This window comes from Atractosteus spatula, chromosome 7, assembly GCF_055471065.1.
Source record: "Atractosteus spatula isolate fAtrSpa1 chromosome 7, fAtrSpa1.hap1, whole genome shotgun sequence".
Classification (NCBI taxonomy): Eukaryota; Metazoa; Chordata; class Actinopteri; order Semionotiformes; family Lepisosteidae; genus Atractosteus; species Atractosteus spatula.
The window spans coordinates 33,333,903-33,360,531 of NC_142712.1; the positions used below are offsets into that span (position 1 = coordinate 33,333,903).

Here is a 26,629-nt window from a genome sequence, read left to right on the forward strand (position 1 = left end):
AAACTCATTCCATTGCTTGTAGCCTTCTGATCCAGGAATGTCACCTATCTATTTTTTAATTATTCTTTGAATCTGGGTTCCCCCTGGTTTGTCGGGACCTATATTTCACTTCTACTTGTATCCTAGGAGACCCTTAATTTGGTTGAAGCTTGAAGCTGTGCGTAGTGTTTAGTTTGTCAATACTTTTCAGGGTAATGGATTCAAGACCTCCCCAAATCTTCCATTTCCTGTCATCTGCAAACGCTTCACCCCAACTCCTTAGATTAGGGACCCATTGGGGATAGATTCCCTAGATCTGGTGAAATCAATGCCCAGATCACACCCAAGAAGCCACTGAGGGCATCTAAAATCCATACAGAGATCCACCAGGCTGTCTCCTACTGGAGACTGAGCATGAAGCTGTGCCTCTTTATTTACCACAATATGGGTAGTACAACCTCTTCTAGTGTCCAGGGGGTCTGATACAAGTATTCTAAATCCTCAAAGGTGCTGCCAAAGTCAACCCAGAGGACTTCTTCAGAATAAACAATGAAACAAGACCAGGAGCACAAAGATGTGAAAGTGCATTTAAAACTAAGAACAAGAGCCTTCTTTACACAAAGGGTGGTGGGACGATGCGACACGCTACCCAGCCGCGTTGAAGGTGATTCCCTGCCTTCTTTCAAGACACAGCTGAATGAGGTCTTTGGATCAAGTAGCTATGGACTACCAAGAGATGTAGTCGGGTACAATGGCCTCCTCTCCTTTGTAACCTTTCTCTAATTCTACCGTTCGTTGCATTAGAAACCCACAACTCAAGAACAGTGCGTTGATGACAGGGATGGCAGACTCCCGATTTACGTCACTGACTGTTGGAGGTAAACCCATTCGACAGGCCAAGGAATGTCCTTTACAATAACAGCATGTACTTATCACACAACTACACTGGTCCTGCACTCGTTGTCAGTCAGGGTCAGTTAGTACTCCCCCTCCAGTGTACAGATTCCAGTGAGCTCAGAATCAGAATGGGGCAAAATTCATATACAATTTAAAATATTGCTTTTAAAAACCCACCTTTAAGCAAAGGAGAAGATTCACATAAACTAAACAACACTATCAAAAATCTTTAGGCGCTTGTTACAGTAAGTTCACAGCAGGTACTAATATATACTTATAAAGGAATAGCTATAAATAGATCTATTTTTTTTGCAATATTTTTATAGAAAACTGTTCAAGATGAAAAACATCAAGGTGTTCCTATCCAAGACCTAGCCTTTTAGTACTTTTTTAAATCTGGTTTTACATTTTCAAAGTAAACAGACAGACAGGCTGCCTTACTTAGTGGTGTAGCTCGCTTTTCACTGAAAGCAAAGTTCCATCGAAGTTCCCTTGGCTGGGTAAAACTGGCGCAGTGCTCTGTAGCACCAAGCCAGGCTGTGTCCTGCGGGCTGGTTCTCCTCCAACTCTGAGTCCGGCTCCTAGAGGAATTGTCCAGCTCCATACATAAATAAGACAGGGATTCTCTGGTCTTTCCAGTGGAGACTGAGACCATGCTGAGTGGGGTGGAGGCCGTAGCTACACCTGACTGACAATCTCCGAGTCCTCTTCCTCGAACCACTGCACTGGTGTCCCATCCGGAGCTCTCTGCAGGATGTGTCGCTGAGGATTCTGGGTGGAAAAAGAAAACAGGAAATAAGCACGGGGCAGATGGAACACTACCCTGATGTGAAGAGAGAGATGGAAAGTGGCAGTTTTTTGGGTACAGAGGCCTGTGTTCTTTTTGCGCATCCAGCCTGCGTAAAAAAATACTGTACCGCTCAAAGGACCTTTTTTAACCTAGCACCAGCTACAAATGGCCAACAAGGGCTTCTTCTCCAATATGGCCGTCGTGTGAGCAGTGAACACAGCTGTACTTGGAATCCGCTCAAAGAACAAACGGAGAACAGGGAAAAGAGGAAGACGATTTTGTAAGGCACGCAGAGACTCAAGACAATCTCGGGCAGAGGTAAAAGACGGAAAAATATCCCTCATTTGAGAAACAGTTGATCTCCAGAGCTAGGGGTCATAGAGTTACACAGAAGGAAAAAAGGGAAATACATTTGTCTGTGTGGGCAGTAACTAAAAAAAGCAATATTTCAGCACCAACATCACAAAGAAAGGTACTCATCCTATCATCCTATCAGAAAACAAAGATAACATCTTTCCCACACAGACACAGACTGACACACTCTGCTTGACTGAAGACATGTTATTCAAAAGACTCCTTTAAACCCAATCAGCACTTTTGCCCCATTCCCAATACAAAGTCACTGGGAAGCCAGAGCCTACGCCAGCAAGCAATGGTCCCAAGGACACACAGCGTGCCATACCAAAGGGCCAATTTTCCCAGAAGCCAATTGAACTACCAGTATGTCTTTCGACTGTGGGAGACGACCTACAAACTCCACAGAGATAGCACCCCAGGTCCAGAATTGATCCTTGGACCCTGGTGATGCGAGTCAGCAATGCTGACCACTACACCAACATAGCATTCATCCATCCCTTCAAATCCTCATATTTCAATGCAAAGGCTTGTGTTCCAGTGTCTAATAACCAAGAAGAATCAACACTGGGTTTCATTTAACATATACATGAAAACTTCAAAACTCACTGGTTCTGAGGTTCAAAGGGCACAGATCGCAGAATGGGCCACCAGACAGGTTAAATCCACAGGAAGTGATGACTGAGCGTTTGAAGCAACAGTATAATAGAATCATGGTTACAAAACAAGAGGCGAACACAGTGATGAAACCGGCCTGCCCGAGACCGCAGCCTTTCAAAACAAACAAAAACTTTGCTTTCATGAGTTACTAAGCTCACCTCCCGTCAACCGTGTGAGTCAGACAGCTCATCAGACAGAGCTCACCCAACACTTCAGACTCTCAGCCGCACAGAAGAAAGCAAATCTGACAGGAAGTGAAGAATCCTGAGCAGGTCAGAAACACTTCATCTCTCACCTTCTTTAGCAGAAGCCGCCGAGAGTTCATTTTAAAACCAAAAGGCCAAATGGAGAGACCACTATCCTTATGGCCTCAGTTTATTGCTCTCCCCTACGTGTGCGGAAGAGCTCCTAGCAGTCTAATCCGCCCAACTTTTGGCAGCGCTTGGGCAAATCGTGGCTTTGCTCCCAGCTGCAGCTGGAGTCACAAGACTGGGAGATTCTCGACCAGGAACACAAGGAGCTGGGGGTGTGGGGGCATCGGAAGGGCACTTTCAGTGAGCCACAGGGCATGGGGGCAGAGTGTCTGTCCAGAGACGGAACATGGAGAAGCACAGGTGGCGCAAAACAAGGGCATTTTCAAACTTCAACTTTTATCAACTGGAAGAAAAAAAAACTTATTGTATCATCTAATTCTGATGGGGCAGGGTGGTCAATGCTTTGCTGAAACTAGGTCAAGACCTTAAGAAAACCACAAGAAATGGTGAAAAACACCACTATGGTAAATTTACCATAAATATACTTGGAAATGGAGATCTAAAAATAAAGCTCCTTACATTTCGGTGAAGCTCTCCACTTCCAAAAGATTCCGAGATTCTTCACATACAGGAGAGGATGGCTGGCATCACAAAACAGCAGCACCCCTGTGGGTGAGGTGCCTATTCTGTGCCCGTAGCCCCTCAGTAGATTAGGGGAGAGAGTGAGAAATTGCTTCACAGAGTGGACTTCAGTCAGGAAACTGGGCTTAACAGCCCTAATCTGATGAACAGTGCCATTTACTTTATTAAATAAGCAGGCCCCAAAACAGATTAACTTCTCCTACATTATCCCTGGTCTCCGTACTGGAGAACTGGGCTGGAAAGCACCAGCTTCTGATCCACCAACACTGCTTACAGCTACAACATGCAAGATCTCACATCCCCATGCTGACCAGGCCCAGCCTTGCATAACTGGAGATCTGGCAAGATCAGGTTACAAGGTGGTAAACACTGCTGTTGTGCCCTGTAGGACTAATCCTGCGCTTTGGGTAAAGGCTTTTCCTAGAACCGCCCATCACGAACACCCTAACACAACTGGGCTGGTGTATTATTGTAAATCCCAGTCTGTCTGCAGGAGCTGGCACGGTGCCCTGACTGCTGATATCAGGTGCCAGTCTATTTTCATATCGTGTTTAACTTTTAGGATCGTGCTAGGAAGGCCACTGTGGAAGGGGGGAGTTTTTCTGGGATGGGGAGATACATGCCATGCAAGTAACCGGGCAGCAGCTGAGGGCCCCGGGAGTTCGAACACAAGCCTCCCTGCCCACGCCCGCCCTGATTTTCATCTGCGACAGATCTGGCACAGCATGCACTTCAGTCAGGAAAGGGAAGGGCGCCACCGGGTCCCGAGCTTCGCAGTTGCGGTGTGTACTCTCCCCGCTCGACAGGTGTGGTGAGGACACAGCTATCAGGGCTCCGGGGATGAACTCTGCCTGCTGAGTCACGTCAGGCAGAGACAAGATGGCCCAGAGAGGGAGAAACAGAGGTGGAGTGAAAGAACCGGTCACAAAGAACCCCTCACACCCAGCACTCCCAGGACAGCAAAGGAGGAAGAACAAGAGCAGAGGACAAGGAAGGATTGTGTGTCTAATTAGAACAACGAAGTACCTGCACTCATAAAGCCCTTTACAACCCAATGTGTGTCACACATCACCTGTATTTCACCAGGAAGTCACCGTGTCCCTTCAGGAATGAGGCCTGCTATTTAAGGTGAGAGGTCAAGAAGCACTTCAACCCAATGAATGCAGGGCGACTTCAGAAAGGTCAAAGTTTACAGCACGTAGCAAAGGGACCACGAAGCCAGAACCTCAGTTTAATGTTTCATGCAAAATTGTACAGCACAAACTGTGAGATTTAAAAGCACCCCTTGACTTTGAACAGCTTTTTGAGGCTGTGCTGCTGTGGGAGGCGAGGCGAGGCGGGAAAAGTGAGACAGAAAGACAGAGAGAGACCAAGAGAGAGAGAGAGAGCGGCGACAGTCGTGCCATGGCCCGCGGTGGGCGGGCGGAGGGTGGCACCTGTCCAAGCCCAGCTCCCCGTGCTTCCTCTGGCAGAAACTCCGCCGCTCTGCTTGGGGACGACTCGGCCCGGCCTGGGCGATCAGCACAGCCTGTGGCTCCCCTCCTGGGTACCCGGCCAGAAACACAGCTGATCTCGCTGTAATCAGCACCTTGACCAGTGCGCCCAAAACCTGGCTCTTTGCAAATTAATTCTGAATCAGGCTCTGCTTCCTTGCAACTAGACTTTGAATAGCAAGTATATGCTGTCAATAATATCGAACAATCAAGATGGGTTGAATGGCATCTTGTTTATCATCTTTATTTTAACCCCCACCCCTGAAAGAGCCTGGTTTTAAATGCATCAATTGCTAATGAAAGAAACGGAAGGTTTTATACAGTAAATCACATTCTCATACACCACTTCAAGTGACTTGATGCCTTCCAGATGAGCTTTGTATAGGAGACATGCTGGATCCAGACATCACCAGCACACTTGGTGACAGAGAACAAATGCTTATTACAGCCACTGTAGATACTGTGTGTCAGGAAAGAGTTCCAGCGTCTGCATCTCTGAAGCGTGGGTAAAATGCCTGCCAGATGCTCGGATTGCTTTTGTCAACTTATGTCTCCTGATAACCATCAGATGAACATCCTTTCCAAGCGCTGGAACTGTTCGCCTGCACAGACAAACAGATAAGCCTCTTCTGCCAAAACACTGCCTCAGTTCTGTCTCTGCAATCAAAACTTCCATTGTTCCCAGAGGAGAGCTGTGGGGCCCCAGTGACAATACGACATAGTTCAGCAGCCCCTGACACGACCAGAGATTAAGTATTCGGTACTGTGTATTCTTTACAGTGAAGCTATCACTTTCCGCAACGCTGTAGAATTCTAACTAACAGGAACTGGGTTTTTAACTGGAGAGCTCCTGTTGCTTTGTTCACAGCAGCTCAGGCACTCATTAATACACAATGAGGTGTCTTGGTACGGGATCCTTTTCCGCAGAAATCCGGTTAGAACTAGCACACTGAGCAGACGCATGCCGAGCAGATCCCCCCGTGTGACGAATACAGGAATCAGATGGAATTTCCTCTACTTGGGAGGTTGAGATCTTTGCATTTCGAATCATGACCCTGCGTGCCTTCACTGTGCAAGTGCTGCAAGAACCATCTTTTATTGGTTTTATTAAATCAGATGAAGTCCGCCCTCAGAATAAGTAGACAAAGATAGCCGACACGCAAGTGCCAGAACAACATTAACAGCTGACAAAACGCACATCATACAAACACTGGAAACTTTCTACACAAAATCCTAGAGAGTAATTCTTCCCAAATTCCTCCCGGTATCCTTCATATGTCCTGAAAAATGGGGCTGGGTGGAGGGGGGAGATTTCTAATACCATCCAGACATCCATTCATTTTCTAACCACTTCTTCCAATTCAGGGCCGTGGGGGAGAAAAAGCCTGTCTCAGCAAGCAATTGTGTGAAGGCAGGACACAGACACAGACTCACACCAGGGCCAGTTTTCCAGAAGCCAATTAACCCAACAGTATGTCTTTGGATGGCAGCAGGAAACTGGAGCACCTGAAGGAAAGACTTACAAAGACAGGGAGAACATACGAACTCAACACAGACAGCACAGACAGCTGTGGAATTGATCCCAGGGTCCAAGCACTGCAAAGCTGCAATGCTAAACACTGCACCACCATGCAGCCCAGTTTCTAATTCTCTTCAGGACATCTGAAAGGGGTCCATACGCATCCGAGAAGTTCGTTGCTCTGCTCTTGGCTATCGTGCAGTATTTTCAGCTTTCAGTGGATGAACCGATGAGTTTAAAAGCTGTCACTGTGCCTGCCAGCACCCCTTACATAAGACTTGTTCACAGTATTGCCTTAATCTCCACCTGCAACAAACTACTTTGATCCCTGCGCCTGTGTTGATTTCTGTCAGAGTGGAATAGCACATCTCTTCAGCTAACAGGTCTAAACTGTGACCACCCATAGCTGTCACACCTGTGGAACACTGCTGGACAGCCTTCAAAGCTAGAGAGCTTAATTTAAAAAAAAATCCCTTTTGCTTTCTCGGTAACAAAAGCTACATACCACACAGGCCATGACTGACAGCGTCAATACTTTAATAAGGTGAGAAATGTGTTAGGACTGACAATGAACAGCTCACAAAGCGCTAGTCTCTTATTCACCTTCAATGTACACCACTGTACCACTGAATAACCTGTGCATTGTACAGCAAACATTTGTTTAGCTATTGGTAATAGCAAAGGTTTCCAAAAATAGGTTTCTTGGAATATTCTATTTTCTTTTAAATCCGCTTTTATTTCTTTATACCTTTTTTATTCTTGTGCTAGGAAAAAAATTGGAAAACAGTTTTCTTTAAAATCTACTTTGTATATAGGGCGATGATACTGTTAAATCAACAGGTAGTCATATAGAAGAGAAAACAGGCAAGTTACCCTGATCCACATACATAGGCAGCATTGCTAAAAGGCATCCAGCCTGCACAGGAGATGGGGTTTTCATTCTAGTTAGGCAATCTGGTCTTTGTCACAAATAAGCTTTCTTAGCTAATTTCACTTGTTGTAAATAAATGGGGAAAACCAAAATGAAACTGAAAAAAACAGCAGAAAATTCTTCTTTTCTTGTCCACCCACAAGTCAGAGAAAGGGTTCAGCCCAGCCCTGCAGGATCTGAAGCACCTTCGTGATGCGACAGGCCCGGTACGAAATCCCTGCCAAAACTGGGCCAGTTCTGCAAGTAGAAATTCCTTTCACCTGACAAGCTCACCAAAGGAAGCAAAGCAAATGTGAAGCGAAGAAAAATGTTTTGCAAAAAATTCCACGAAAAAAAAAAATCTCTGCTTCTGTGGCGTTTCCATGCACTCAAGTTGACGAAATGCCAGTTTATTTATTTTCAAATACACCAAGAGGCATCAAAAGTGCAACACATGCTATATGTTCCATCTCCTATATTTTTAATGCCTCTCTGTATATTAGTTCTCTTCTTCCTGCTTTTTAAAAAAAAAACACACTGGAAAACCTCTCCTTCACTAGACGAAGTACCCTGGATACCGCTGTAGACTGCCCCTATCTGGGAAACAACCTGAAGGAATACTGGGTGACAAATTCCAGTCAACCCACCACATTCCTGAACACTCTCATCCTTCTGAGGGGATTTGTTCAGCAAAGACATTCTTATACACCACTGGGTGAGAGGACTAGGTGGCCAGGCTGCTGATAAGGAAAAATAATTCTAAAGAATTAACAGAGATCTCATTATGCACCTGTCAGTTACCTCAACTTCTTTAAGGACATTTTTTTTTGTACTGGAGGTTGGAAGAGAGATAAACAGACAACAGGTTTGCTCGTCTTTTGCAACAAATGAGAACATTTAATATTCCACACACACACACGAAATATTTATTCACATGACATAGTGATATTTGGGGCTTGATTATGAATAAAAGGAGAATCGCTGAAAAATGTATTGCAGAGTGCGGATACAGTAGCCTGGGTTAAATCAAAACTTCAAAGCTCATCTGAAGAGCCCGTCAGGAGTGGACGGTTGTCCAGGGCCTGCAGGGGTCAATCCAGTGTCAAGAACTAGCTAAGGGATTGTGGGATTGGTGTGTAGGGGGAAGATTAGCTTTCGATCCAGGCCAACGTGACACTAAACAACTTCTTTAGTCAAAAGTCAGGGCGCCCCCTTATTTTCACATCCGCGGGCCCCATCTGTTTGAGTAAGTGGACGTCCACGCGAGATCAGACCCCCAAACCGGGCCGTCCCCTCCCCACAGAAGAACCCCAGGTGGGTGCCGTACCTGCTGGCGGAAGGTGTTTTGCCGGGACAGCGGGGACTCCCTCCCCGGTACGCTCCTCATGCGGACCGCCCCCTGCCGGTCCAGGGAGCGGGGCCGCGCGCCCCTGAACTGGCTGCGCTCGTGCCAGGACTTGAGTTCCTCGGACACCACCTCGCGGGGCAGCGCGCAGCTGGGGCTGGCGCGGCGCGGGTGCTCCTTAAGAGAGGGGGCGCGGCTCAGCCGGACGTGGGCAGGCAGGGGCCTGAGCACCCGCTGGGCCTGGGGCGTGACCTCCTCGTACCAGTACTCTCGGGGGTCCCAGTAGTGGGGCACTGGAGGACCCAGATAAAGTCTGCCCATGTCTATCTCAGCAGGTAAGTATGGCCCATCCTCAACATACCCCCGGTAGAAATTGGGCGAGGACACATGCTGTGGGTTTCTGTAAAAGCTTTGGCCATTAAAAGCAGGGTGTATGCCATAGTTCCCGTTGGGCTGCCCACTGTAATGCCCACTGGGATGCCCATTGTGTTGGCTGACATAGTAGTTGCTGGTTCCAGGATAAGGAGGGGGGCAGGGCCTGGCCTGCTCAGAAACAACCTCGCGGTGAGGAGAACTGGCATAAGAGGGCACGGACTGCTCCGAACTGCTGTCCTCGGAGCTGGACTGGTACAGTGGCTTGCCCGCAGTCATCGGCAGAGGCGAACACTCTGGTGAGGGCACAGTGAAACTGGTAAGCCTCCTGGCAGGTAACCTGGCACGTCCTCTCATTTGGTTGGGATCTTGGGGCACATCATTGGTAGGAACCCTGTAAAACCCAAAACATTGGCATCAACTTCTCCTTGAGACATGTGGATACTGGGACAATACGTCATCCACAGGATGGACAATTCTGATGGCCAGGCTCCAAATATACCCACTGATGATCATACTTTTACACTCTTCCTCATCAGTAGTGACAGCAGTTGATGCACATGGTTCCCACTATAACATCACCAAGCATGGAGGGCTTTTGCATACAAGGTGCTCCAACATCCCACTTGTCAGAGACTCTTGCTATTTGACACGCTGCTGACACCGCAGTATAAATAAGGAGAGCTAGCCTGCATTAGGACTGCTCAGCAAGTCCCAGGAAGCACTAAAAGATAACCTCGGGTGACGTAAAGCCACTGAACCTTGCAGCTGCTCATCTAACTGTTGTTCCCTTCTCGGTGATCCCAGAAACAGCTGACACAGGTTGTACAAATTCAGAACTGGTGTACTATGTACTGCTGTACGTTACTACTGTAACGGTCTACTCACTGGGGTTACTAAATCCACATTGAACAAACTCTAGTATGTCCACAATTCAGCAGCCAGAATCCTGACCAGGTCTAGTGCAAGTGTTCACATTACTCCTATCCTGGAGTCCTTGCACGGGCTTCCTTTCATATTCCATGTGGACTTTAAAATCCTCATGCTCAACTATAAGGCTCTGCATGGCTTGGCACCTCAGCACCTCACCCTACTCCCCACCTCGCAACCTTCGCTCTTCTAATTCTGCCCTCCTAACTGTCCCCCAAGCCTGTCTACATTGTATGGGTGACAGGGCCTTCTCCTGTTATGCACCCAAGCTCTGGTACTCTCTCCCCAAGGATATCAGAGAGTCACCTTCTCTAACCTCCTTCAAATCCAGACTCAAAACCTTCTTCTTTAGAAGAGCCTTTACTTAACTGGTTCCCTTCTTTACCTCTCTGTTCCTACTGTATTTAGTACCACCATCTACTGTCTCCTTTGTGTAATCTCATCGTGTTTATCTTGTGTATTTATTTTATTTTTATTGTTGTTGCTGTCATTCTGTAAAGGGCTTTGAGAGGCCACCTTTAAAGGTGCTATATGAACTGCTGATTTGGAAAATGCCAGCTTGGGGCCTCATCACCAACAATACAGCACGTGTCCAGGCACGGCCTCCCGAGAGCTCTGACCTGAAGGACTGGGAGTGCTGGCGCCGCCCCGGCAGCTCAGGAGTGGGGGGGGCGCTGTTGGAGTGGGCGTGGCGCAGTGCCAGGGTCTTGACGGGCACGAAGTGGAAGGGAAGAGCCGCTTCGCCCAGCCGGGGGTCCACTGGCGTCGATACTGGGGTGACAGCGGGGCTACTGCACGCAGAGGGAGAGCGAGGGGAAAGAAGTGAAACAGTCAAGCAATTGTTCTTCACAATTTTGTACATCAAACATTTTATTTTTACTGCAGGAAGAATGCTCTGAGTCATAAAAAGGAGCGCGGTACAGAACTCTTAGTATTAAACTTCTATAAACAATGGAGGATAAATATTTGTGCATGTTAACAGCCTAATTTTCAATTCGGTTATTATTACATCCTTCTACCACTAATGCAAGTTGGAGCAAAACACTTGCTCCCTCAGTCTTAAAATATCTTTCAAAGAGCACGGCACGGCTCGGGTTTCCTTGAACTGAACCACTTCAAAAACATCCGGCACCTTAACCTTCTAAAGTGGTTTGAAAGCATTCACGCACGGACAGAACGGCACGCGTCCGGACTGTCTTTACTGCAAACCACAAGCCGCTAGCCCAAAACAGCACGGCGGGGAACCAACAGATATTCTCACACCTGGTGAACTTGTGGTAAACTTCTCAAGCTGACAGGCTAACACTTGTTGGAGGTTCCCCAGTGAAAAATGAGGTGTGTCATCTAAGCATGAAACAGGCAGATGCAACACTAAGAGTTCTACTGGTAAAGCTTAGCAGCAACATTCAAAAGATCAAGCAGAAGTTCCCAGATCAAAAGTAAAAAGAGTATGAGTGATTTTACATACTTTAACTTCAACGTTGTTTTGTGCAGTTCCCTACTTTAACTTTGTAACACTGTGCTCTAATTCTACAGACAGGTGCATTTGTTCTTATAAATCTCTGAAGAATGCAGAGACAAAATAACACCATAAAAAATAAAAAAAACAGGAGCTGAACTGACAAAGAAACCCACCTCACGTTGTCACATTTGGAGAAAGAAAGAAATGTGTATTGTGGACAGATTTTCTCCATACTGTAAGGGAGCTACTCATTTTAAAAAGGGTTGCTCGGGACAAATACTGGCTCAATTCAAGTTTGCACATACGCAAGGATGGAAATTCCCGACTCGGTCTCTTTGCGGTCCAAATGCTCCTGCTTCACCCTGAGCTGGCAACAGGGCAGGGCTACCAATTCCAGTGTCTCCCCAGGCCACACACAGCCACAGCCACCCGAGGAATCAATCCCAACGAGCCAGATACAGACGGGATGAGCCGTGTGGTTTCTGGTTACTCTCCCACTGCCGGTAACCTAGCTCTAGTGTCAGGAAACCGAAACCCAACTTGACGCAAACTCCCGCGGTATCGTGGCAGAAAAACCGCGCAGTTTCTTTACAGTCCGAACAAAGCCAGCTTTCGCTGACAGGAAGCTGTTTTTTAAGAAACATCCCTTTCACACATTCAGCTTTTCCTTTGGTTGTGCTTTGAGCTACAACTTTATGGATGACAATGCATAGAAAACCATCCCAACCTTGATCCAAAACACGCCTATCTTCTCTCCAGCTCTGTTACTGCAAGGCAACATTAACCAAATACTTTCCTAATGAAAGTTCTTTCAGCTTGAAAATGGTTGGATATTTCAAATTACGTCTAACTCTTCAAAAATGTTATTGAAAAACTATTATTATAATTATAAATGATAAATAAACTATTATTATTATAAATTATTTTTTATTATAGTCAGCAGTTGTGCTAGTGCTGAAAGCACTTGAACATCCTTATTTGCAGATGGAAAAATGAAGCCCGCAGTGCAAATCTGATCCTGTGGTTGCCCTAGACGTCTTGACTGTTATCCTTGGAAAACTGCTACCAATCCTCTGATGTCACACAAACCGGGTTCAGATCTTCAGGATCTGATACTCATTTAGAGGTAATCAAATCCTAAAAGAGGAGTTTGGCTTTTGAACCACCAAGAAATTCCAAACGCGATATGGTTTGGGGGAAAAGTTGAGCACACCCGTTTAGAATCCAAAGTCTGAATTCAGAAATAGACTTGAAAGTAACCGAAGATGTCATATGTGCACGAATACGGGATTTCTTGCACGTTTTCTGGAAAAAAAAGTGGTGTAGTTTACTCCTACAAAAAAGAGTGAGTCTATCATAAAGCACAGACGCACTTAAAGCTAACAGCTTTCATACAGCCTGGTACCAACACGGTGTGGTTTAGAAAGTTAGATCTCATTGATGAAATCGGTCATGCCCTTTCCAAATCTCCTGGTTCACTTCAGACAGGAGAAATCACCTGAAGTCATTCTGAAAGGCATTTACAGAGACATGAGCAGGTGATGCGTCTTTGTTGTTCGGATTGTTTTGTGACACACCTAGAACAGTAAGAACTGGAACAGATCTCGCAGAGGCAGGTGAAAGTGAACAAAGGACGATAAATCCCTGCAGTTTTTATTTTAAATGATGTCATGCCTGTCTGCGTGCTGTACAGGGTGGTGCTGATGAAATGCTGTCTCATAATTTGGTTTCTGTTTTTCTCTATACATTTCTTTGTAATAATGAGTAGATGTCGTAAATATATTGGCCTACATCTTAAGGTGTGTAAGCGACTGTATGTAAAGAAGCTTATTTTTTTTCCCCGCACACTGGATGGAAGGGTGGGGGCCTTGCAGGGCCAATTAGAAATCATCACAAACGTTTTAATTTGAAGTACAAAAAAAAGCCGCTGGCAGCACTGTGGTGCAGTGGTTAGCTTTGCTGCACCACGGCGCCAGGGCCCTGGGTTCAATTCCAGACCTGGAGTGCTATCTGTGTGGAGCTTGTATGTTCTTCATGTGTTCGTGGGAGTTTCCTCCAGGTGTTTCAGTTTCTTTCCACGGTCCAGAGACACGCTGGTAGGTTAATTTGCTTCTGAAAAAATTGGCCCTGGTTGTGAGTGTGTGTGTTTGTCTGTGGGGGGCCCTGCAAAGGACTGGTGTCCTGCCCAGAGTGTACCTGGTCTTGTGCCTGTTGCTTGCTGGGAGAGGATCCGACTCCCCTGTGACACTGTGTTGTATAAAGTGGTTAGAAAATGGATGGATGGAAGAAAAGGCAGCACACGGCACAACTTGAATTCACAATTCAGAAGGCCCGCCTCTCGCAGTTTTTCCACCGAGCCAATGCCAGCATCTCTGCATAACTGCCTTACCTGGACTGGCTGCTGCAGGCGGAGAGCGTCTTCCTGGGCTTCTCGTAGGGCTGGTCCAGGCTGGACTCCTTCCAGGGAGTGTTCTGGATGGGGGAGCGTTCGTACTCTAGGCTGGGGCTGTAGCCCGGCCGCAGGCCGTCCAGGGTCTGTGGGGGGGTCCTCCGGGGGCTTCGGTGAGCCGGTAACGGGGAGGCCTGAGGCGGGGGGAGGGAAGCTGGCGTGTGGACAGGGTCTGAGGTCGGCGGTGCGGACTGGCTGGGTGCCTCTTCTGGTAGAGGAGAGAAACAGCAAGTAAGCTGAGTGACCAGAGACTGTGCATCATCAGCAAACACAGGCCAGTATAACGTCCCACCAATGAATACAGACTCGTACCTATACAGAGAAAGACATCTTCTTAAAGACTGAAGGCCGGTCCTGACTTGCCCTGCTATGTTCTGAAGCTATGTTTTTAGGCTTTGAAGTAAGGTCAAGATGAACCAGATATCATATTTCTTCTAATCAAATTCTTTATTTCTTGTTGGCTTCTTTGAATTAAAAGTAAAATTGTATTCCTATGCCATGTATGAACTAGGAACAAGAATGTTTCCACAGTTTGCAATAACAGCTGGCCTTGATTCATCATAGTTTAATTTTCAAAGACTTTCTACAAAAAAATTAAAGATTGCTTGTACTTTCTCCTCTTTGCTCTTGTTGGGCCTGGAATTTGGCTTCTTTCTTTTGCAAAGCCTGTCGCTCGGTTGCTGTTGTTCAAGCTCCTCAACCTCCACAAGACAGATTCCTACAGAAACTGCACCTCTACCAAAACATCAGTCCCTTTTCTGCAGGGGTATCTGAACTCCTACCATCATCCAGGACTGCGGAGTCCGACAGGGAGCTGTCGTCAGAGGCAGCAACGTCTGGAGACACAAACAAGCAGGGAGTCAGCGATTCCTGACGGGGGAGCCCAGTCTCGTCACTTGTGCTCAACAATCACATCCACCCTCATAGCACAGCAACCCGTAGCATAGTAGCTGGATGAATTTTTATTTGAATATATACTGCCCAAGTTGAAATCGCATGTTTTACGAATCGACCCTCAACTCGTCTTGGATAAAGGTGTTACCCTCCAAGCGTGCACGCCATTTCCATTTTAATTTGCCGCTGGTCGGAAATCTGGTCCCATTGGAGAAAAACCAGACTGGGAAGGATCTACAGTGCGAAGAATCTTTCAGCCCACAGGTGTGCTGATGAAACAGTCTTATAGGAAACGCACTTTAAATACCCCAAAAGAGGGTTTGAAGCACAGCTCCTTCATTTGAAGTGTACAGTCTGCTATATGCGCAAGAGTGAAATGTTAAAATGTTTGGCTTATGGAGGGCGAGCAATACAACACTTCTGTTGCCCGTGGACATGCTGCAATGCCTTCACCCTGAGTCTTGCCTCGTACCCTGACCAAGCCATGGCGTCTGCGGGAAAGCCTACCTTTGTGTGCGGCGGCCAGGCCCGGGCGTGGCGAGCCGTGAACCAGTCTCAGCCGGCGCTGGTACACGGCCTCCTGCAACTCCTTCACCTTCCTCTCCTCTCTCTTGTACTGCTGCTGCCGGCTCCTCTTCACCGGCTTGCTGAGGTGCTCCTCCAGGGACAGCCTCCTGGCCGCCTCGTAGATCTGGAGCTGCAGGGCCAGCTCAGCCTCCAAGGAGCTGAGCACCGGGTCCTGTTGTAGGGGAGCAGAGACACGGGCGGGTCAAGGCCCGATGCAAATACGGAGACCAGATCACAGAGTTCTCCATCTTCTCCTTGTGCTCTGTGAGGTACTTTGAAACAATATTCAGAGAACTGTATTTTGGGCACAACACGGAATGTGATCTCTGAATTTGTGCTGGCCAGCGAGTGCCTTTCAAGTTGAATACCATCAAAACAGTGAAGGCGAAGCACCTGGAACTGGAATGTCAATTACACGCGAGGGTGAACTTAAATTGCTTAATTATCAAGCCAGCCCCTGACATCCAGCTGGCAAAATCATCAAAGCCACCATGAACAACGAAACCAGGACTCGGGGTCATGTGGACAAACTGGCCTTGGGTCCCCGTTACTGGAGTGTCTCAATGCCAGCCTGCCCAAGGGAGAGACATTGGTTCTTTCAAGGCATCCTTGTCCAGATGTCATGGGCAAGCCACATGGGACCAGCAGGCTAATTATAAGGTTAGGTCTTTTTTTAAAAAAAGCTGTATCCAAACCATCCTCCCACAACTACAGACTTTTGTACTAGAAGTATGCCAGGAATTATGGGTATCCTGGATTCCTGGGAATCCTGGGAATGGGAGCTGCAGCTATTGGTCATTTGGGGTTTTGCTGGGTACAAGGCAATCTGGGCAGCTGGCTAGTTCATATGATGAAATCAGTCTTGCTTCCATCATGGCATTAACTCTAAGTCAGTGCTCTGCTCTGGTCATGCCCAGATGGTGTTCAGGCCACAGACGGGATTGTGTGGAGATGTGGCCCACTGCAGGGGCTCCAGCAGACTCCCATGTTAACAGCGCTTTAAATAGTTCTTGTTGCGCATACTAAACCAGCAGATTGGCCTTCTGCTGACAGACTCTCGGCAAGGCCCCGGAACCGGATGTACCTCTCCCCGCGGCAGGATGCTCTCCGCGTTCAGTCGGAAGGCCGCCCCGATGCGGCGGCGTATTTGCGGGGGCTTCTCTCCGGGCAGCAGGGGGTAGTCTTTGGACAGCTGGCCTGTCAGCTCCTGTGGAAACAGTAGCGAGAGTATGAGCTCAGCCGTGTCTCCCAACAGGTAGAGAGCAGACCTGCTGTAATGAGTTTGTTAGGCTCAAGAATCAATTGAAAAGCAAAAAGAACAGTGGGCACAGTCGGCGGGGATTTTGTAGACAACAAAAAGTCTGAGTCTTGAATGATGTGCTAAAATACTAAAATGAAGAGCGTTTCAGCACCACTCTAAAGAAATATGGTTGCCAGAGAAACGACAAAATGTCATTCTCAACGTAATCATACCACAACAAAAAAGAATGAACACAATCATTCCACAATCTTCGTAATCAGGAACAACAAGGACTCCACAGTATGAGGAAAACAAAACAGGTGCAGACATCATACTCATCTTGGTCTCAAGACACGGGACGAAAACGCTCATTAACACAAGTCGACAAGTTCACACAAGCAGCGCTCATGCACGAGAGCAGAGGGTGTGTGAATCTCCAGAGTTGTACCTTTCTGGGAAGAGCACCTCCTGCCCAACAGAGCTGCTTCCTCTGGCCTGGATCTACAGCTCCTGAGCAAAACCTGAGCTGTGCTGGGCGCATACGTTACATGTTGGGACAGGATGAGAACCAACAGCTAAGCTTGTATTATGCAATCCCACTTTTGCTCCTCTTTGCCAGAGCCTGTACTGTGTTGCGAAAAGAGATTATGAGCTGTCATGTCTGAGACAGACACTAGATCACATCTGTATCTAAACGAATTAACATATGAGGGGTTGGAAATAAGAGGAGGCCTTTTTACTGATAGCTAAACCAATTCCAGAATCTCATCCAGGCGTTTTGTGAAGGATTCTACATCTGGGCTAAAAAGTTTGTTCCAGACCCCTGCCACTCATTATGTAAAGAACTGCCTGCTGTTTTTTGAAAAAATAACTAGTTAATTTCTGTTGTGACCTCAGCACACCTTTCATAGTACTCCAAGATTACAGCTGCATAATTCTGCTTTTCAAAAACTGTTAGTCTCTAGATGAGTTTTAGCTTTTTTTTTACAAAGAAATTTAAAAATGAGACACTAAGTGGAATGTGGCTCTAAAAAAAAACCTTTTGTTTGGATTACGTTTGGCCCAACACACTATCGCCACCCCCGAGTGTGAGGACTAAGTCTACAAAGTCACATCTGTTGTAACAGAAAAATAAATGGAATCTGATTTCATGCAAAACATCATTTCCAGCAATAAGTGAAACCTGGTCTTTGAGATAAAACAAAAGTAAAGGCGTTATTTATGAGAAGCCCATGGTCTACCACGTCTGGGGTTTCAACATTTGCAGGCAGCTGTCTTGGCACCAGATCTAAGTAAACATGGGTGTCAAGAGACAGTGATCAACTGAGCCTCCAATCCCCATTCCAAATCCCTCTTGCATTCAGCATGGAACTAAAGGCAGAGTTCCTAAAATTACTGAAATCATGGCACCAACATGCCCCAGCAGGCTGGTCAAGCGATAGTCACAAGCAGCGGGCGATGAGATTTAGAGCACAGATAGCTTGCAACACTGCTCTCTGTCACACTGCTCTTCAGCTTCTGTAGTAGTTAACAGAGTTCACAACGATATACAGTGTTAACTGGGTACACTGTATAGTATCCGTTCACAACGGATATACAGTATTAACTGCTCACACACTAAGTTTCGATGCCATGAGAGGGACACCACTTATCCAGGTTTGCTGCCATGTATGTCAGTTCAAGATAACAGCAAGTAACCATTTATGAATGGGATTTTCCATTTCCTTCATTCTCAATCACATTACCTCTGCAGAATCCCTGAAGCTTGAATTAGACATTTTTCCATGAGGCTTTCCGAGTGCTATTTGGAGTATATCAGGCTCCAGTTAATCTGACAGGCAGCACAGATTCGTACAATTAAGATTTAATATTCTCTTTACAAAAGCAAAAACTAAATCCATGATGGGCAATATTGATCAGTCAAAAGATTAAACGTGAAAAACATTAATTCCCAAAAGAAACAGACTGAAAAGGAGAACAAGTAAACTGAGATCCTAAATTTACATTTTTAATGTAAGGTTTCTAACAAGTATCGTTTGCAACGGCAAACACAAGCCAAACACCACAAGCAGAATCATTATTCAGGATGGAAAAACACAGAAAACACCTTAACCCTACCCAAAGGGTTAGTATTTCTGATGAGAAACTGCCTCTGAAGAGAGCTAAAGTCTTCCACCCAATAATGGAACTTCTCATTAAATAACATTTTAGTCATTGGTGTGGTGGCGATGCATGTGAACGACATAAAGATACCTGAGCAGCCATGCTTCGGCAGGTAAATGTCATTTTTTGATTCCTGAGGGATTGTGCATTTTTTAAGAAGTCTCAAGACAACACGGTAATAGCTTTTTGTATTGGCTGTATTTATGAGTCGCTTTGCATGCTGCAGAGATTGCTGCTGACAGCCAAGGCCTGGAGTTTATGCCAGTTTACACTGATCTAACCTGCTCTCTGGAGATTACAGCAGACACGAATATTCCCAATTCAAAAGAGGCACACGTGTTTAGTTCTTTACTTGGGGTTTCTTGGGTTACACCACTGATGAACAGCTCTTCTCTGAACTCTGGTAGATTTTATTTTACAAGTATGGCTTCTCTTCCAAATCTCAAGCTAGTTTTGCTTAGCCAGCCAAAAGAGACGACCATGGATTTTGTGGACTGAGCAAACTCTAGAATTACAATAAGCCCCAGAGAGCTTTCCTTGGCTGCATCAAGCACTCTACATAGACATACAGAGAGGCAGGGCAGCCCAGGAGTCAAGGCAGGACTCCTCAGGGAATCAGACGGGGATCAGACAGGCGTGCTGCACTCACAGCCTCTCGGATACACAGTTTCTTCAGCTCCAGCAGGCACAGCTCCAGCCGGTCCTCCAGGGACTTGTGTCTGAGCTTGACAGCTCTGGTGTGGGTGCTCAGGTCCTTCATGGGTGTAGAGGGGCTGTCTGGACCTGCAAAACACAACCACAGCACTGCAGCTTCCTGTTTTAACATGCGGCAACATTGCCTTGCGCTGGATTCCTGGTGCACTAAATGCCTAAACTCTATACTTTCTCTCTTTTTCAATGGGATTTCACTGTGCTGTGCAATATTGATGCTTTTTTTACCATGCTAACTCATAAGGAGTTTTACAAGGGCCCCAGCCTGTGTAACGGGACCCATCTGCAGTTGGAGGAAAATCAATGTGCCCATCAAACACAGAAACAACTGCGATCAATTTCACATCATTTGAACAATCCTTGCTCTGCCTCAGTATCGCTCTTTTTACTAGAGCTGCCTAGACTGCATGCTTAGGGTCTGGTAATGGCCGTATTGTGTGTAATATTTTTTCGAGAAAGATATTAGGAATGGAACTGTATATTGAGGATTTCTTACTTGTTGTTTACCAACAAGGGTGTTTCTATCAAAAAGGAAGAGCTTGAATTTTCTCCTGGTCTAAAGACCTCTGTAAAACTGTGTCATGGTCAGCGCAAAATGGGGCCTACATTTGGAAGGGTAATTTATAATTCCAGGAGTCTGGCACATGTTATTAAGTCTAAGAAGTTTAAATGGTGTTGTGAGAAAGGACTGAACCAATTGCAACCTGCTAAAAAAAAGGTATTTCACATATGTTTAATGTGGCATTTCCTTAAAACCCTATGTTAAATTAGGAACACAATCTAGTGGGTCAAGCAGCAAAGGTGCTTGCTTCGAGGTCAATGACCCATACGAGAGCGAGTCTGAACCTGGGTCTTGCCACCGGCTGACGGGCACCAGGATTGCTTAAGCGGTGGCGCACATTGGGCTGGGCACCGCCACGGGATGGTTGGGATTAGTCAGCACTGGCAACTGCTGGAAATTTCCCAAGAGCCTCCAGACTTGTGGCGACATCATCGAGAGACGCACCATTCCTCCAATCAGTGTGGACTCTCTCAAGAAGCTGTGTGTGCAGAGTGTGAAATGATGGATGGTTCAACTTTCTGCCCTTCCTCACTCATGTGGGTACAGGAGTCTCCTCTGTGAGTCAAGCGGTACAGACACACCAGGCCATTCCAGACAGAGTAGTTAGAAGCTGAAAACATGACCTTAATCTGTCACTAACCGACTCCTCAGATGATACCTGACAGGATCGGCCTTCCACCTTTTTCTCCTAGAACCTGCTTAGAGTGATTCGCATTTTGCTATGCTCTTTTTTGTGTCTTCTGTCTCTCTCATTTAGTTTTAGTCTCCTTTTTGCAAGGGAATATGTGGAAGGGACTTGGGACAGAGTCTGGAAATTCCGTATTTTTCCTTTTCATTAATTATTCTCAGATACCACACTGTACCAACAATCCGTGTGTCCTGTAACACGGCCTTCACATGAAACTTATGAATCGCATATTTTTGTTGCTTTAGAGAACACTAAAAATACTTGGCAAAAGAAGCAGTTGAAAAACACAAAAACTGTTAAAAAGAGCATAGCCCGGATGACTGTCAAATACCAATTAAGCATAACAAAAACAAATCAGGGCAGAAACAAAGCAAGTGTAGACTGGAACCACGAGGGCGGCGTTTTTTAACATTCCATATTCGCACTGGGTTCATGCTAAGAGCCAGGGAGCAGAAACCACTTCTTTTGTTTTGCAAAACCACTGGGCGCTTCCATGATGAATCACAGCAGGTAATGAAAGACCGCGCATCATTGACCTCTTCCCCTGAGCCGAAAAAGGTGCGACTTGGGAGAAAAAAAAAAGAGCCATCAGTACTTTAGTGGCGTGTCAACAACGCTGAGCACATGCAAAACAGCTCCGAGCACAACCAGATTAGGTGGCAAGCAAGGAATACAACAGAGTGACACTTCTGTCAAAACGGAAAAAAACGGCCACTGAGCAAAACTGATCACAGCGTGCAAATGGAACTGTATCTCAAAAGCAATGGTTCTCAGCCTTGGCTCTGTCTCCGTTTCAGGACTGCATGCAGTCGCGATGTCTTTTTGCATGAAAATTATTAGAAGCTTGCGTTTCTCAAAAAGAGTAAGGGCGTCCTGGTCAAATCTGCCATTGGCCTCCTAATAATCCCCATCTCTGAACTGGCTTCATCACTCTGTTCTCCTCCCCACTGATAGCTGGTGTGTAGTGAGCGTACTGGTGCACTATGGCTGCCGTCGCATCATCCAGGAGGGGCTGCACACTGGTGGTGGAGAGGAGTCCCCATTACCCGTAAAGTGCTTTGAGTGGAGTGTCCAGAAGTATATGGAATTATTAATTAAAAAAAAGATCACATATATTTTACTACTGTGATAGAGTGATGTTTCATTACACTACTCTGTGTTTCCTAAGTGCAGCATAGATGAATATTTGATAACCCCTCCAGACACGGGCACAGATGTCGGCTATGACAGATGAAGACACAGTGCTGCTTACCAGACTGCAGAATGATCCCACTGTCGGTGTCACTCGTCTCATCTTTACTCTCCATTTTGGGTTCGGTGTCTTCTGGTCTCTTAACAGGAAAGAGGGAATTTCCGGGTCATCGGCAGTGCCTGCAGAAAGGGAAAGTAAGCACAGAGCATGCTTTAAAAAGCAGATCTTTTTTTCCAAGTAGAACCTGATCCTGGACGCACAGAGGCCGCAAATGTCACAGTAGCACCAGCCTATGGGCTTCCTAACCAAGTGGACTGAACAGCAGCAATATTGAGGAAAATTTGGGATTCACGTGGTGGCATCACATAATGCAAGATCTCAACTGGGAGTTCCCAATGTGTGCCGAACAAATGGAGCATCAGGGTTCCAATCCAGGCTGTGCCACCCCTGTTCCCTTCAGCCAGAATGTCCCCAGCTGTGATCCCAAATCCGTAGAGTGCCACTTGGCTTCAATGTGACCCTCAGCCAGGGCTTAGGTGAAGCCAGAGTAGGAGCTGTGGTAACACAGGCAGCAGCAGAAAGAGAAAACTTCCTGTGCTGCGAGATCCTGCGTTGAAGACAGCACGTGAACGATCTGGTTCTCGTGATGCCACTGTCCTCCGGCCTTCCTTCAAGCCGAAGTTGCAGTGACATCATTAAACCTGCGACTGGCCTAACGGCTCTGCTTTAGAAGAGCTTTGAAATTACTCATGAATTTAGAAGGGTAAAGACTTCTTGTCACTTTCATTCAGAAGTCACTTTCAGAGCTCGAAAAAAAGTCAGTTGAAGGGATCATTCCCTCCTATGAAGTTATCCACAGCACAGGCTTAACGACTGCTTTGATCTCTCGGACGTGGTTTAGAGAGTCCTGAACAAGGCAGTAGAACTGTAATCGGAGGAAAACTGGAAATCTGGCTAACAAATGCTTCCATTTCTTGACAGAGAAACGAAAATGAAGGTGGGGTTGGAGAATTGGTTAAAAGGTTGTACTTCAGGCATAAAACATTCTTCACGTGTTGGAATGTAGAAGAGAGACTAAGTGACCCTGGAGCCTCACTCTAAAGAAAGTCAATTTTTCCAAGGCAAGAAAAAAAAAGACAGAAAGGTTCCCAGCATTTCAATCCTACGGCTGAGAATACTGCTGAGAAAACACTCTTGAATGCTGATACCATGCATGTGCTAACAAAACACACACACGGGGGTTTGCGACGTGATCAAAGGTATGAGGCTCAGGGAGTCAGCTGTGGCTTTCTTAAAGACTGATGTCCATTGCACAGATCTGCAACCTGACTGGGTATTAGTTTATACAAGTCGCTGAAAGAAATCGTGCTGGGGCCAATCCGGCACTCCCAACTCCCTGCACTACATACCGGAACACCGCTGCTGAAGATCGGGGGAAAAACACTGTTCCTCAGCCAGGTTGCCCAACACGTGAAAGTCCCACACAGGCACAAACTAGACTCAAGTGCCTCACTCTGAGTGTACAAATTACACAACATCATGGGTGCCAGAGTAGAATGAATAAATCTTTACAACTGGACCTTTACTGTTTTGTTTTTTTCACTAAAGTCCTGGGAATGAATATAAAATTCCAAATTGACAGTGAATGCAACAGATGCAAGAATGTTTTAACTAACCCATCCATGTCAAACAGATGTACACTGCCTATTTAACTGAAGTATATTCTCACTTTTCCACCTGATTTGCAGTGTAGCAGGGCTGCTGTGTGTCACTCAGGTGGAGTGACACTTCTGCGGTGGATGAAATGGGTCTCCTCCTATTGGTGAAGTAGTTTGGGATCTTTTAAGATGAAAACAGCTACAGAAAGCCATCCATTCATTATCTAACTGCTTCACCCAATTTAGGGTCACAGAGGAGCAGGAGTGTATCTCAGCGAGCAACAGGCACAAGGCAGGATACACCCTGGATAGTGTCCATCGCATAGCACAGATACGGACATAGATGAAACAAACTCTAACAAGGACCATTTCCCACTCAGTTTTCCCAGAAGCCATTAACTTACCCCTGTGTTTTTGGACTGTGGGATGAAACCCACACAAATGTGGGTAGAACATTCAAAACCACACAGACAGCACCTCCGGTCCAGAATTGAACCCAGGGCCACAGCACTGCAAGGCAGCAATGCGAACCACTGCTCCAACATGCTCACTGCTATAGAAATCCATTAGGTATTTATTTTTATTTTGATAATGTGGTCATCTACTCGGAAGGAAAGCCTTTCAAGAAAGGTAGGGGTTGCCACTGAACTGATTTATAGTTGCCTCTTCAGTCAGAAGAACAGAAGAAAAGATAGACGCGAGAGGAGGTTAGTTGAGCCCTCTGACCTGTGTGGTGGCTAGTTGTTAAGTAATCCAATGATCTCACCCAGCTCTTTCTTGAAAGAAAAGTTAGAGAATAAACCTTTTGCACGTGGGGCACAGTATTACTATGGCACTTCCAAGACAAGACTCCATGTTAGGTACAAGATGCGAAGCACAATGTGCTTTATTACGTAGCTGTGAACTGTCAAGCTAACCTGAAGAAGCCCCGGTCATCCCTGAAGATGATCTAACCATGTCAATGCCTCAGACCAGACATCATGACGTCTGGCTGAAGCCCCAGGTTTGCTCAGAGGGTAATGCTGAGTGATGTCACCGATGCCCGACTCTCCGGCCATGCAGAGCGCAGTGATGACTGGGTCCACAGGTCTGTGACACACCATGTACTGTACTGTTCCCATGTACTGTGAGTTTCTGCAGTTTCCTGTGACTCACACACAGACTGGTACACGGAGAGCCTGCGATAGCGTGATGTCAGCGCAGGGAGAACTGCTTGCAGTTAAAGCCAACACAGAGAGCTTATCTATGAGCACAAGCTCATAAAGTGGGCTGGCACACTGATAGGCCAGGGGTGGGTAGATACACAGCAGCCACAGCTGTGATTCAGCTGCAGCAACGTTACTTGAAATGCAAAGCAGGAATGCAATTGAAAATTAAAACAGTCACACCCTTGAGAAATTAAGATTCATGGTGAACCACAACTGCAGATTAAGAGCAGCAAATAAAAAAAAGAAGAAACAATTTGTAATTTTGCTTGTATGTCAGTGTATATTAAAGCAAGGTTAAGAGATCTGTGTGAACATAAACACACTGAAAATGTTTTAGAACATTTAGATCACAAACATTAGCTGTGGAATACAGTAGATTAACTTTCCCCCTTTTTGATCAAACATCTAGACAATCAACAGGAGGTGGATTTTATTATCCTATATATAACTCAAAAGTAAAAAAAAAACGCACAAAAAACTTTTCTTGCTGTTTTATGTCAAAGGGATAACTTAGAATCCATACAATAAACAGATCCTTAAATGTCACTGTATTACAATAATCCCAGCGTTAAAACTTTAAGCAGGTACAATGTCGTATTTGCATTACTTCCTCTCCATCAATTTTACAGCCAGATCAAAATTAAAACAAATCGTCACCCCACCCGCTGGCAACACATTTACAAACCCACTGCCGTGCTTCGGCGATTAGGAGAAGCAATCAGCCTGTATTGGTATTGTAATTAGCGAGACGGCCTCAGTCAGGCGACTCGCCTGCCTGGGGAGACCGATTGAGATTCCTTCGCCCCTCAGGAACCAGACTAACACCGGACAACAACTTCCCCAGAAGAGTCAACACCCTGCGGCCGGACGCTCAGCAAGTAATGCCGCTTTAAGAAACATCACCAATAAATCCCGTTCCTTACATTCAAACTGACCAAACAACACATATCTGTAAAATCCCGAGAATTAACGGTAAACCCATTCACGTAACCTACGGAGTCCTCAAATACACGGCGAAAGATATAGGTAATCGCATTTGAGGAAGTAAGACCCATACCACTTCCCAAGTGCAGAAGACATACAAATCATTTGCAAATTATATTTCCAAGTGATTCATAAATCACATTTTCAACTGCAGATTTTCACAAATACTAATCTTTGAGCTACTTTTAACAAAAAAAATAGAACTTTTCCAAATGAATGTGGTCAACATTCATATTCAAGGTATTCGCATTCTTTAATGACTAGATCTAAATTACTATTCGACATTGTACGAAACAGCCCGACCCATAACCTTATAAACAAAAGGCGTATATCCCCATTCACATGAATGAGACTTTGTCAATAAAACGGAAATAGAGAATGAATAAGACATATACTTCTTTAAAAAATTACAGGAGTGAAATCTGCAACTCGAAATATCAGTATTGCAAGCACACGAACGTCTCTCCTTCATTCTCCAATGCAAAAGTTGTACCCGAAATTAAAGGAACAGCAGAATAAGTTTCAGAAGTAAAGCCGAACAAGAAAGACCGTGCGCTTAGGCAGCCAAACGCATGGACTTTCAGTGCAACAGCTCGGTCAGAAGTACTTACAGTGTAATGTACGCGCCACCGGTGTTAGCGCTTTGAAGCTCAGGCGCACTCTGACCCGCTGTCTGCGGGTAGCGCTCGCTGGTGGCAAGCGGGGC

General features: G+C 46.0%; 1 protein-coding gene across 2 annotated transcripts; it reads right to left on the minus strand.

Moving 5' to 3' along the window:
* Nucleotides 1–1,179: 1,179 nt before the first annotated feature.
* On the minus strand, nt 1,180–26,629 carry inavaa (innate immunity activator a). Of its 2 annotated transcripts, XM_088922208.1 has the most exons (10): nt 26,535–26,629; nt 22,134–22,252; nt 19,570–19,703; nt 16,602–16,724; nt 15,458–15,689; nt 14,839–14,892; nt 13,997–14,264; nt 10,766–10,936; nt 8,826–9,609; nt 1,180–1,647 (listed from the first exon to the last, which is right to left on the minus strand). In XM_088922208.1, exons 2-10 carry the CDS (start codon nt 22,186–22,188, stop codon nt 1,555–1,557), a joined length of 1,914 nt encoding a protein of 637 aa, XP_088778334.1. In that variant the 5' UTR covers nt 22,189–22,252; nt 26,535–26,629; the 3' UTR covers nt 1,180–1,554. The 2 variants fall into 2 exon arrangements, with proteins under 2 accessions (XP_088778334.1, XP_088778333.1); XM_088922207.1 differs by lacking the exon at nt 1,180–1,647 and having other exon boundaries at nt 8,375–9,609.

Excerpts from the sequence above, each read along its gene's own strand:
- inavaa (XM_088922207.1), bottom strand. The coding sequence starts at position 22,188 with ATGGAGAGTAAAGATGAGACGAGTGACACCGACAGTGGGATCATTCTG. Across the intron at positions 14,893-15,457 it reads CCTGGCCGCCGCACACAAAG|ACGTTGCTGCCTCTGACGAC; the intron begins GTAGGCTTTCCC and ends TTGTGTCTCCAG. Across the intron at positions 10,937-13,996 it reads GCCTGCAGCAGCCAGTCCAG|TAGCCCCGCTGTCACCCCAG; the intron begins GTAAGGCAGTTA and ends CTCTGCGTGCAG.